At 45.1% G+C, this 12,415-nt stretch overlaps 1 protein-coding gene across 3 annotated transcripts in view; it reads right to left on the reverse strand.

Moving 5' to 3' along the window:
- Window positions 1-318: 318 nt before the first annotated feature.
- The window catches only part of IGSF11 (immunoglobulin superfamily member 11), a 104,754-nt gene continuing 92,657 nt past the window's right edge, over window positions 319-12,415 (reverse strand). For 2 of the 3 annotated variants that reach the window (XM_054056511.1, XM_054056512.1), the window contains exons 2-7: window positions 5,101-5,264; window positions 3,902-4,109; window positions 2,966-3,121; window positions 1,843-1,965; window positions 1,462-1,612; window positions 319-769 (exon numbers count right to left, since the gene is read on the reverse strand). In XM_054056511.1, the coding sequence (XP_053912486.1) occupies window positions 319-769; window positions 1,462-1,612; window positions 1,843-1,965; window positions 2,966-3,121; window positions 3,902-4,109; window positions 5,101-5,264 (1,253 nt within the window). The remainder of the gene's footprint in view (window positions 770-1,461; window positions 1,613-1,842; window positions 1,966-2,965; window positions 3,122-3,901; window positions 4,110-5,100; window positions 5,265-12,415) is intronic. The other variant, XM_054056513.1, reaches the window with a different exon arrangement.

The following is a 12,415-nucleotide window of genomic DNA, read 5'->3' on the forward strand; positions in this document are numbered from 1 at the left end:
AAAGTCCCTCCCGACATCAGGGCCAGGTGCACATCCCAGCGAGGGCCCGGCAACTGGAAGTATGTCCCGATCTCCCTGCTCCTCTGGCTTTGGCACATCTGCAGTGTCCACCAGTGTGAGAAGCCCCAACAGCTGGGAGGGATGGGGCATGGTCGGGGCTGTCCCACTAGCTGGCAGCAGCCTTGGGAAGGGAGGGCAGGAGGGAGAGGCGCATGTGTGTGTCCCTGCTGCCTCGCCACCTTTCAGGAAGGAGTAGGGTCTCTTTGCCCCACCAGGTACAAGAGGGCCCTTGCTAAGCTCTTGGCAACCGGCATGGCCTTATACAAGGGAGCCAGCTCGGCTCTGGGCGGGCACCATGACGGGGACAGCCCCGATCCGCTCCAGCGTGGCCTGACTGACAGCGTAGGAGCGGGTGTGTGGCGGCCGTGTCTTCCTGCTGACTGAGCCATTGCTCCGGATCACCTCCTGAGGGGACGGCGCCGTGCTGGCTGTCACCACCAGCGTCTTAGGGGGAGCCGGGGATGGGTGGCCACCATTGGCATAGATAGGGCGGGTGCTCATGCTCCCTGAGCGGGAGAAGGGAGGCTGGTGGGCATCATTGCTGTTGCCGAAGCGGGTGAAGGAGTCTGTGACATGGTTGGCTTTGGGGTCATTCCAGTAGCGGCTGTTGTAGGTGTTGGAGGAGGTAAGGGTGTCGTTCTCTGATGAAGATGCATCAGCATGGAATGTCTTTGCAGCAGAGGAACACTTGGGCGGCAGGTCATCCTCCCTGGGAAGAAGAAGGTGTGAGGGCACATAAACGATGTTGTCCCACTCGCTCAACATCGTCCTCCCTCCCCCGACTCTGCTGGGGTTAACACGTAAACTCAAGGTGAAGGACAGCACCAACATGAACCAGCATTGCTCCTTGTCCTGTTCACTCAGCCCTCTTTGCAGGATGCACTTCTGTGCATATTAATTGCTCTGTGTGCTTACCACTGAAGCGAAAGACCCACACTCAAATCTCTAGCAGTGCAAAACCAGTGGTTGTCACAGCTGCTGGTACTTCACAGGCAGTCAGTATGACTGTACAACCAATGAAGCTGATCTTCAGGGGAACCACAGAAAGCTACCAGAGGGAAATACAGTGACTGTAACACCAAAGAAGATCACAGAATCTCCAGAGCTTTTCAGCTATCACTGTCTGGTTTTGTGGGTCAGAATCACAAAATGTGACTCTCCTACAGAGCTAAGACCCTGAAGCAAAAGCTCACAATAAAGGCAATACTGTAAAAAAAAAATCTGTTATTACTGTTCTTAATTTGTTCCCTCTATTTTCTGCACATATATGGACATCTTCCCTCGGCCCAGGGCAACACAAACAGGATTAGCAAGAGTGAGATATCCGATTGTCTTCCAGCCAGCTGCTGCTTTTGCTAGGCCATTAGAGGTCCCCTGCCACCATCTTTCCCTGACCTTTACCTTATCTCATTGGGAATCTCCTCTTCTTCTTCTTCTTTGTGTTTATTTTTCCAGTAAAACAGTGCCACAGCCACCAGCACAATGCAAATAACAAGCACAACAGCGCCTGTGGCCACCGCTCCTGCAATCAGGCCAATGCTTCGAGGATGAGCTGTGGAAATGATTGAACAGAAAACAGAGAAGAGATCAGGGCTGGGCTGTGGCCATCCATGAACATTTGAGGCTACCGTGGCTTGGGAGGGGGAAAGGCAATGTCCCCATTCCAGTGTGTAATGATCTTCTGCTAGAGAAGCATATAGTGGCTCACAGCAAACATGGTTACACACTTGACTGTCACAAGACAGAAGCAGGTGCCCAAGTCTCCCTTGGCAAAATACTTACGTGCAATGACTTGTAGGTCCAGAAGGCAAGTGCTGGTTCCAATGGCATTTGAAGCCACACATTGGTAAAGACCTGAGGACACAGTGCTGATATTTCGGAGAGTGACAGTGCCCTGGACTTGGTCTAGTCAGAGAGAAAAGAAGGATTTAAATCCCTCCCCCCCATGAAGAAAACCATGAAAAGGCAACGCCAGCAAATAGAGTATTTTTGCGTGAGACTCTTAAGAGAGAAATAACCTAAGAAGTAACCTTGAGATAGAAGCATTGTGTGTATGCCCACACACACATGCAAGATTAGATCTTAAGGAGCTTACACTAGATGTTTCTCTTCCTTCTTATAGATGAATTTCAGCAAATGAAAGCTTGGGACTCTCAGCATTGTGTGAAAAAAGGGAGGAAGGAAGATATTTGTAATTACCTATACCCAAATCTACCTGCTTAATTCAATCCTGCCCTGCAGATCCCCTCCTCTCCCATCCCTGGGCTCCCCACTCCCTGCTCTGCCAATTTTCCTCATTTCTGAATTACGTAAAACTAAAACCCTTGTGTATTCTTAAAATATAGGAAGACAAAGTCCAAAAGTACAGCTATTACTACTTTGTAAGGACACCTATGTTAAGAAATGTTATAGATGGGACTTGGGGCTACCCAGTCTGATAAGAGCCTTGCTTTTATACACATCAGAAACAGAGCTGTGGCAGTAACTTATTGGAGAAAAGTGACTTCAGTGTGAGAAGCTGGCAGTATTTTCCTGCAATGATTCTGCCTCCCTTCTCCCAGTTTCCAACCTCTGAATCTTTCATTTGGTTTAAAATGGAGGTGAGGCCAGCAGCTGAAATGTCCAGCCATATACCAACATCTGCCAGCCATGTTCTCTCTCTTCCATTAAACCAGACCCTTCTTCCTCAATGGGAAACGTGTTTCTGCACCAAAATACTATGCAAATTTAAGTGGATACTGGAGAGTACTTCGTCCACTGTGGGCTCTAGGAATCTTCGTTCTAATAAAGTGACCATGCAATTGATAGCAGAATGCTTAATGATCCATGCCACTCTAGCAGCTCAGAGAAAGGAAAGACCAGGCTGTCACCTGGGAAATATGAGGATAATCAACAGAACAAGCACCTTGTGTGGCAGTTGGGGGCAACTTTGGAACATTGTCCAGTTTCTCCCAGAGGTATGTTGGCCGAGGGATGCCTTCTTCCGAGCTGCAGGTCAGTGTGATATCGCTGCCCACGTCCAGGGACCCCTGGATTCTGCAAAGCGGGGCAGAAGGAGGAACTGCGAGAGAAGAGGGGAAAGTGATAGCAGATCAGGAAATATGAACAAACAGTGGAGTGCAGGCTCTTTCTGGACACTCACTGTTAGGGAAATCAAGGACACTGGCATGAGCTGACAACAGGACAAGAGGGAGGCAGCAAACAAAAATCCATTAAGGTCTGGGGTGGGGTAGGGTGACTTTTCACAAAGATTCCTGACCCACCAGATCATCAAGGCTACAGACTATTGCTGACATTCACATAACCCAAATCTTTTAGATCAACCTCTCGAGAAAAGGGTGGTGTTTGAGACAGCAAGGGTGGTGAGAGCTAACAGAGCTGCAGATAGAATTTGCTGTGGTTGGGTTTTGCTTTCATATCTCTATAATGGCACACACTCTGAAGTATTTAACATCTTAGGGAGCATTCAGGGCTAATTGCTTTCATGAAAATGAAGAACAGTTCTTCTCCTATTGCTATGCACAAAATTCCTGTGGTTCTTTTGGCTTTCTGTGATGCTCTTGTACTGTATTCATGCTTCTTTGCAACTCCACATACCAATGCTGCCGTAAATGCTTTCTCTCCACCATGTTTTAAGATTCCATTATGTGCTACCTGCACATAAAGTCTGTGTACCCTACAAACTCCCACAATACCTACAAGGCAGCCCATCCCTCACTACAGGATATCCATGGGCTCCAATGTGTACACTACCATATTGCTCTGCTATGATCCAGTCATGCACAGAAGGATCCCATTGACCCTGTTCCTCCCCTCTGCCCCATGATCCAAATAAACACACCCAAGACAGTAAGTCCAACGACTCCAATATTCCTGACGCCTCGGTCGGGAAGATTGTTGACCAGACACTGGTATGTGCCAGTATCCGATAGCTGAGTGTTGTTGATGAAGATGGAGGCACTGGTGGTTGGCATTGTCACAGCAAACCCCACTCGCCCATAGAACTGGGGTGCACCACCGAAGATCTGACCCCCTTGGTAGAGAATAACCTGGAAAAGAAAGGAAGACTCAAACAACACTGTGGGAGCTGAGCAAGGAGAAAGGACACCAAGAAAAACGTGGGCTTCCACAGCCAAAACAACCAGTTCCTAAAGGATCTCTAAATAACTAGACCTCTATATACAGTTTTCCCAGGCAGACCCATACTAGCCAGAGTGTTTTCTCTAAAAAAAAGAACACGATCTGTAACCTGTTTCATGTCCACAAAAATGTTCACAGAGGTAAGAGAGCAAATGGATACCCAAGTCTTCTGGCACAGTGGGACTGGCAATGTCTGCCTGCTTCATGTTATAGTCATTAGCCCTCTGGACAGGATTGATGTAGAAAGTTAGAGACTCTCTGCAGGTCGGTGAGTACTTCACTGGAAAACATCTGCCCAGTGAATAGTATCATTTTGAGTCTCAGCCAGTAAGATCCTGCCGTGATTTGGCACTGCTTACTGAAGATCATTGGGATGAATTGAATGACAGGCAGTGCAACCCTTGAACCTGCATAGCCCCTACCAGTCAGGTGGTTTATATAGCAGTCTGTAGTCAGACCAAGCCCCTGAGGAGCAAGTACTCTTACGGGTGGGTTCTCACAACTGAATACCAAACATGATAGGGGCAGTGTGACACAAGACACGTGCATTTCTGAGCAATGGCATTCTTCTGCTGTCAGAATATGTAGGCAAAAAACAGGACAGCAGTTCTCAGGTTATGAATGTTGTGCCCAACTCAATAGACTTTTATTTGCTGATGTTCAAAAGAATGGACTTGCATAAGCAACAGACAGTGAAAAAGTAATAGAGGAGGTAAAAAGGGAGATAAGTCTATGACAGGCCATGTGTTCTGTCAAATTTTACATAGATTTCACAGGTTTAAGACTGCGCCTGCTCCCAGATCCTCTAAATCCCTTAACCAGTGCATCAAACCCTGGATCACATCTCCTGTGTGGTTTTGAACACACAAACCACCAGAGATCCAGTAAGAAAGGACCTACCTGTTGTGGCTGGTTGGCATTGGAAAGAGGAATGACCATCCAGATGACATTAAGGTTAGTGAGAGCAGCATTAGTGGTGAAGGTACAGGGCAATACTGCTGTCTGGCCTCGGGCAACCTGGATATTCGCTGAACTGACTGACACTTCCAGAGGAGACACCAGACCTGGAAGAAGGATATCCAGTTCAAGTATTTCAGGAGGACACCGAGTTCAAGCACTGCACATGGTCCCATACACGTGCAGGCCATGACAGCAGCATCCTGTTGTTACAGAACTGTCCCTTACCGATTGCTTTAGGCTAAAAAGAATTATATTACTCCTTCAGCAGATCAGACAGCTCTCATACATACCTTTTTCACAGGCAACCCTTTTAATTGAAAGCACTCTATATTCAGAGTGACAGTGAAAGAGATGTAAGAGTAGCCAAGCTGTGTCTAAGAGATAATGAAATATGTTTTCAAACCCATCAATCTTAATGATACCAAACATCACTTAAACCAAAAAGGAAAATGCATTCTAAAAGTCTTCACCAAGGTGTAAGAAAAGAGAAACACTGTTCTCCTCCCTCTTCTACATCTCATGAAGTCCAGCATGACCAGAAACATTTTAGTGCTATTTTAACGTAAAAGGTTAAAACTCTGAATTCTTTCTAGTCCAGGTATTTCTATCCAGCTGGTGAAAAATTACTGTGGATAATGGAGGTTCTCATAAAACTTCATATATTTTCCAGCATTTTCAATGTTCACTTCTTTGCATTCTATACAGGCTGGACAGGGTTCAAAGCCTGATAAGCCCCAGCTTCCCAGTGCAGCAGCTTAAGGCTGCAGTTTTCAGACTGTAAGTCACACAGGGAAATAACTCTGCTCCTACTGCCAAAATCTTGTAAAATTAAACTAACCAAGAAGTCATCACCACCATTTTGAGTAGCACTACAATTCTTTAAACCATTTTCCCCCACAAAATAAAAATATCGACTACAAAAAAAGATGACTCTATATGACAACTCAGTATCTTCTTATCCAAAGCACGTGGGAGGCTGCTGGAGGAGAAGACAAGATGTTCTCAAGCTCCAAAGCAACATCAGAATATTGCTAGCCCCCAAATGTAGTCTGTGAACCACCCTAGTCTCTTGCTGACCTCAGGAAGGACTGCCAGCAAAGTTTCTAGTTGCTGCCAAGAGACACTGGTTTGCTGAAAGTGAAATGCTTCATAAAAATAGATTTCTATCTGAACTGCAGAGATATCAAGCAGGCTAATTGCTGAGAAAAAGGTGAGTGGTCTCCCACACACTTTGCTGGGATCCCTCCCAGTGTACCTCACAGAGAGATGGGGTGCTCAGGACCTGGAAGCGCTGAGCTTCAGATGACACAGAGCTGAAGTTTTTAGCACCCGAACCATATACAATGAGTTCTTGAGTTTGGACTGATTCTGGAGTTGCAGTACCCCAGTACCTTGCAAATCCCCGGCAACCTCCACCATACTACCATTCCCTTCTCCATATCTCCCACCTCCAGAGCCCCAGGTAGTTCAGGGAAGCTCAGAAGTGCTTTGGAACAGAGCAAGACAAATTGTAATTTTAGTCTTTCCAAGTGAAATTCATGAGTTTTTTACTTCGCAGTGAAAAAAAACCACTGGCTTTCCTCACAAACTTGGAACATATGTAAAAATATGGAACATTTTGAAAATTCCTAGGAAAATTGTTTATCTCTGGTGCTAACATCTCAGAGAATTAGGTGCCTGGATGAGGAACAGCTGGTGAAAGCTTAATCCATCAATCTACTATGCAGGGCTGTCAGCAGCAAGCAGAAGTAAATAATTTGAAGAGCCAGTAATAAGCATCACCTTTATTACAAGACATCTGCCTTCCAGTTACATCTGTGGTCAACAGACTGGGAATGGTTTTGGACTCCTTATTTGCTTATGGCTCGCTCACCAGTGGCAGTAGCCCAAAAGCCAGAAGTGACTCATGTTAACTTTGGAGATGTCTCTTACTCAATATAACTCTAAAAAGGGATCATCTTTTCTGCAACCCTAAATTTGAAGTCTGCCTTGCCCTGACAATGCACCCAATCTAGCATCATTCATGCGCTAAACAGTGTGCAGGGTGTCACAATAATTTGAACATTTATTAGCTTAACTTCTCTCCAACATGGCGCATAAAGCTCTTCTGCCGTGGTCAGCATAGATCTAACGAGATGCCCTCCATGAGGGGAAAAAAACCTACTCATCTGATTTGGAATAGCAACATGTGTTCTTCAGCCCTATGCCTCATCCCTTCCACTTTACCATCCAAGAATATCCCACATATTCAAATCTTTGTCATTCAGGAAAAATAATACTTAAGCACATTAAGAGTATTCGCTTATAGCAAATTTACTGGAAAGGTTTATAGTTTGCATTGCAGGGTTGATAACATCACTCAATCGTCAAGATTATGTGATTTTCATAACCTATCACCATCTTGCTACTCCTAATATTTACTGTTAGTTGATTGTAAACATCCTGCAGAATAATAAAAACACAAAAATAGAACATGCAACATTTCTTCACTGTAAAAATAATTATTAATACGTTGAGTATTTTCCTATGTACTTATGAACAATTAAAAAAAAAAGGAAAGAAAACACATAATAGACCATTTTCTCTTCTAGTACCCCACTTTTTCTCTGCAGCACTCCACAGCCCTCATAATCTCCTCTTTTCAAAGCACCACAGCATTCCATTCTATTTTGATGTCATCGAGTGTTTTCAGGGGAAGGAGGGAGAATAGCTGAGGTCCCCATCCATTTTTCTTGCCAAGAGAAGCTGGTTTGAATCTGAGCATACAAGATGAGCAGCCCCTCCACACCATGCTGTTCTGTCTCCATCTTATTATACCGCTGGGCAAGCCAGCTCCTCACACGTGCCTTTCCCTCATGCATCCCATGACCTGTCAACTGCTCTTTGGCCCAGGATGAATACAAGGCAGGCAGCACTTAAAGACAAGGACTCATTCTGTTAAGCTAAGTGACACCTGCAGGGCAACAGCTGGAGAAAACACACACAACCACTTCTGACAGGTAAGCTTAAACAAGGCAACGGGAGACACAGCACCAAATGTAGGCAAAATCCTCTTCCATCAGCATGAACAGGGAGGTAGGCTGGTGCGTTAACAGAGGACTGGGGGGGGGGTCATTACTGCAATGTGAATCCTCTCTCAGGAAGACAGCTGAAAGTGCAAAGCTCAAATCCTCTTCAGAAGCTACAGTGTCTTTCTTTGTATCTCAGACTACTAGAAAACATAACACAAACGCCCTTATCCATCTATGCAAGTATCTGCATGACTGCATCCTTCTATGTCAATACTCATGGCCAAAACCACAACTGGGTGCACAAGAAGACACATACACTTATAAACCTGGATGCCCAGCAAGACACCTAGTAGAAAAACTCAACCAAATTATAAATGTTTAAACATTTCGTTGCAAAAATATGGCTTTGCATTAATGCAAAAGAAGAGAGGCAGAGGAGAGAGGGAAGAAAAAAATTCAAATTTAGTATATCTATTGGGATAAGGATTTTTCAATGCAGCCTAAGGAATGAGGACTTGAACTCCCCTGGGTAGATATAAATGCAAATATAGATATATGCACACACATACAGCCAGTCTAGTAAGTCAAATTACACACAGCAGGTCAGAAGAATCAAGCAAAGGATGTTGTAAAGGATCTCATTTTGCAAATGTACACAAGCCACATCTTTTCTAAGCATTCAAGTAAGTTTAATGACTTGTGAGAGACAATAAGAGTTGGTCACCACCAAATCATCTCTTAGAATTGGATTACAATGGCCACTATACCCTCTCTTGTACGCGCAGTCTCCTCCTTAAATAGTAATTAAGTGTTCCTGTAAGCAGCATGCCTGGAGGAAGAGTAGGGTACACCACTGTCAGCAGGAAGGGGAATGCGCCCTTCCTGTACATAGGAAGCTTTGATCTTAGCTTGATTCTGCAAACAGCTTTCTGCTTTGATCCCAATACAGCTAGCTCCCATCACTAATTATAAGGAGCAGATGCTCCATTTTTTTATCCCCTACCAGGGAACCAGCCAGCAGAATGATGTTTTATGTACAGAGGCTCTTTTAGAGTTTCATCATATTTCCAGGACCAAGTAATTATTCTAGCAATAGATCACTCTGATTTTAATTTTTGATGGTCACTGCTTATTTTCCAAGTAGCACGCTCAGCTCCCTCCCCTGCATCCATGATGGAGTTCATGTAGGTAGTTTATACAGCGTGCCACAAGCATATAAGGCCCCAGTCCCACGACCAGTGTTTGCCTCCCTGCTGGATAGGAGGAGGAGGAGGTAGATTCTGCCATGTTTGTTAGCTTTCCTACAAGGGCTGCAAGCCTGAGAGGCTTCAAAATATACCAAATGCAGTAAAGCTGAAACACATAGTCACATCTTACCGCTTTGCCTCATACCAAGTTGAACAAAAATGTTCCCAGCTCCCACTCACTGCCACACCTCTCTGCCAGATATCACCAGCAAGACAAGCAAATCACCTCGGCTGAGAGCCCCGTGAGTGAAATGAGGACTTCCACCACTACCACTTCCCAATAGGCCAGATTATAAACACGAACAGCTGCACAGTCACCAGTTCATATCACCATGATGACAGATGGTCATAGACCACAAAGGCCTCAGAGACTGCAGAGGCTGTGCCTTCAAGAAGCACTGCGGCCACACCACTGAAGTTGTGCTAAGGGAATATCCTCCTCCACTGCTGGATCATCCCCAGCACTTGGTTTTCTAAAGCAACCATGCTCAGGAATATACCCGGATATCACTTTCTGGATGGCAGTCTAGTGCACAGAGAACGTCCTCCCCCGCCATATTTAGATTAGGAACGTTGATCTGCCAGGACCACATAAGAAGAATTTTATTTGGAGAGCCGTTCATATAATGAAAGTCAAGTTCCTGTCCTGTCTTACCATCTGGGGGACACTCTCTACTTTGCAAGTACAGTCAAGAACTTTTGGCACTTTAGCAGCATTTGGCATCTGCTAGTAGCAACCTCCTGATACTTAATGGCACGGGAAGCTAGGCTAGCATGACTTTGCATACACAGAGGCCAGGGCACAGGTTCACTCTGCAGTGCTGGCAAGTCGGGAAAGCAAATGGCCAGGGGAGAAAGGAAGGAGGAAGGTGTGAAAGGGGTGGAAGAAACCTCAGCTGCGTGCATTCTGCATCTCCTAATGTCCTGGGAAAATGTGCAGAAATATGCATGGCTGGGGGAAAAATGACAATAAAGCTTCAAGCTGTATCAGCTTGCATCCAAAACCCAGGGAATGGCTCCCCCTCTCCCAGTGCAATTAGCAATCCTGTTGCCAGGGAAGATGCCTTTGGCAGTATGACATTTTGGGTCCCTTGTTAAAGAGGCAAAGATCAGGTCACTCAAAAGTTTCAAGAACAGGGTAGGAACATAATGTTTGATCTAGCGACTGCAGGCAATGGAGGGAGAAACTGCAGCGCAGTCTTTTTCCTGAGATGAAAGGGAAACAAATCACTGTGCCTTTGGCCTGCCTCACATCGCTGAGTTTGGTACCAAAGCTGCCTGGTGTGCTAAAGAACTGTCTCCCACCCCAAATGATCTCAGTTTCATTGCTTACTCAGCACACTGAGCAGCAGCAAAACCTACATCCCAGGAAGGAATGATACACAGCTGGAGGAGACAGTAACAAATGTAGGGAGTACTTCTGCCACAGAACCTGCTAATGCAAGAACCATTCGAAAGACCCTGACAGAGCCTGACTTGCAGTTGTAAGCACTAATAATATTGAAGTTACCCAGCATGGTATGACAGCACCCAAACAGACTGCTCAACAAGCTGTCTGAATACCAGTCTTATCCATTCTTACCAGGGGCTGAATATTTTCTTGTCGTTCTAGATGTGCTACGCTTCCTAGTTCAGAGTATAACAAAAAGCAATATTTACCCAGCATAGTGTCTGGAGGTGGCTTGCAGCAGACTCCAGCCAGCTTGTGAAACCAGCATTACCAAGCACTCCAAAGTAGCACAAGTCTGAGTTAATGCCCACTGTCTTGGTAGAGACCTACTTTGAACAATTATACTGGGAACTGGAAGCAATGGTGTGATGGAGGACTCCTGTCTCAATACAGCCCTTCCGCTAGCTCATAGCAAGGAGAAGGCAAAATTTAGTCCAGAAACCAAAATGATTGCCTCCGTGCCTCAGTCTGTGGGCTCATGTTATACAGGTGCTACAGGGAGCCTTCACAGAGAGCCTGAGTAGCACACTGAGGACACCCAAGAAATGTCATTCCTCTGTCAGAAAAGAGGAACAGAGACCTTCAAGCACAGCTCCTCCTCAACACACAATCATTACTACCTAAGCCACTCCCAAGAGAAATTTGTCTAATTAGTTTTTTAAAGTCCCAGACAACACCTGTACTACGCAGCACAGCTTATAGCACTCTGGTCCAGTACTCAACAGACCCCTCTTTTATATCTTTCACTATTCCCATCACAATGATGGGCAAATGTATAGCTCAGAGCTAAAAAGAGAAGTTGCAACCGAACAGAGTTTAAGCATTTTGTTTACTGAAACAGGTGCATCAGACTTCGAGTATCTCAGATACTAGCCTGAGAATTTATTGGGCATAAGCCCATTCCCTTTATTCGGATAGGCTCAATGCCCCAAAATAAGGCTCATGCTAGTTCTTTCTGGCTCACAGGTCTAACAGTGTGATAGTAACCTGAGAGTGTATAAAGCAAAATAATTTCCAACACCTTCTTTCTGTCTTTACTAGCTCTGCAGGATGCACTGGAACAAACAGCGGGGAAACTATCACATCTATCATTGTTTTAGAGCAAGATCTCCCTAACACAGGTGTTAAACCTATACTAACACTAACTTTTGTTTTATAACATGTTATTCTCTCTGCTAAATGCAGGTCAAAAGCCAAGTTAACACCTAAACACCTTTATCCCTAGAGAAATCATCAGATACAACTGCTGGTATCTAGTCATGCCTTCAGCACAGAATCTCCCAAGTAAATAGATTCATTTTACCACATTAAGAGTAATCTCAGGGTTGCTGCCCACCCTGTAGGATATGCAGGCTAACAGACACTAACCCAGGAAGAAAACACAATGTCAGGGTCTTGAACTCGAGCACTGCGGTATTTCTTGCGAAGAACTCTGCCAGTTGATGACGGACATTGGCTACCTGTAAATGTGTGCTGATCACATTGACCCTTCTTTCTTACCATTTATAACCTCATCTGAACTCAACAGACAGAAAGATAACAGCAAA

This window comes from Cuculus canorus, chromosome 1 (genome assembly GCF_017976375.1).
Source record: "Cuculus canorus isolate bCucCan1 chromosome 1, bCucCan1.pri, whole genome shotgun sequence".
Taxonomy (NCBI): Eukaryota; Metazoa; Chordata; class Aves; order Cuculiformes; family Cuculidae; genus Cuculus; species Cuculus canorus.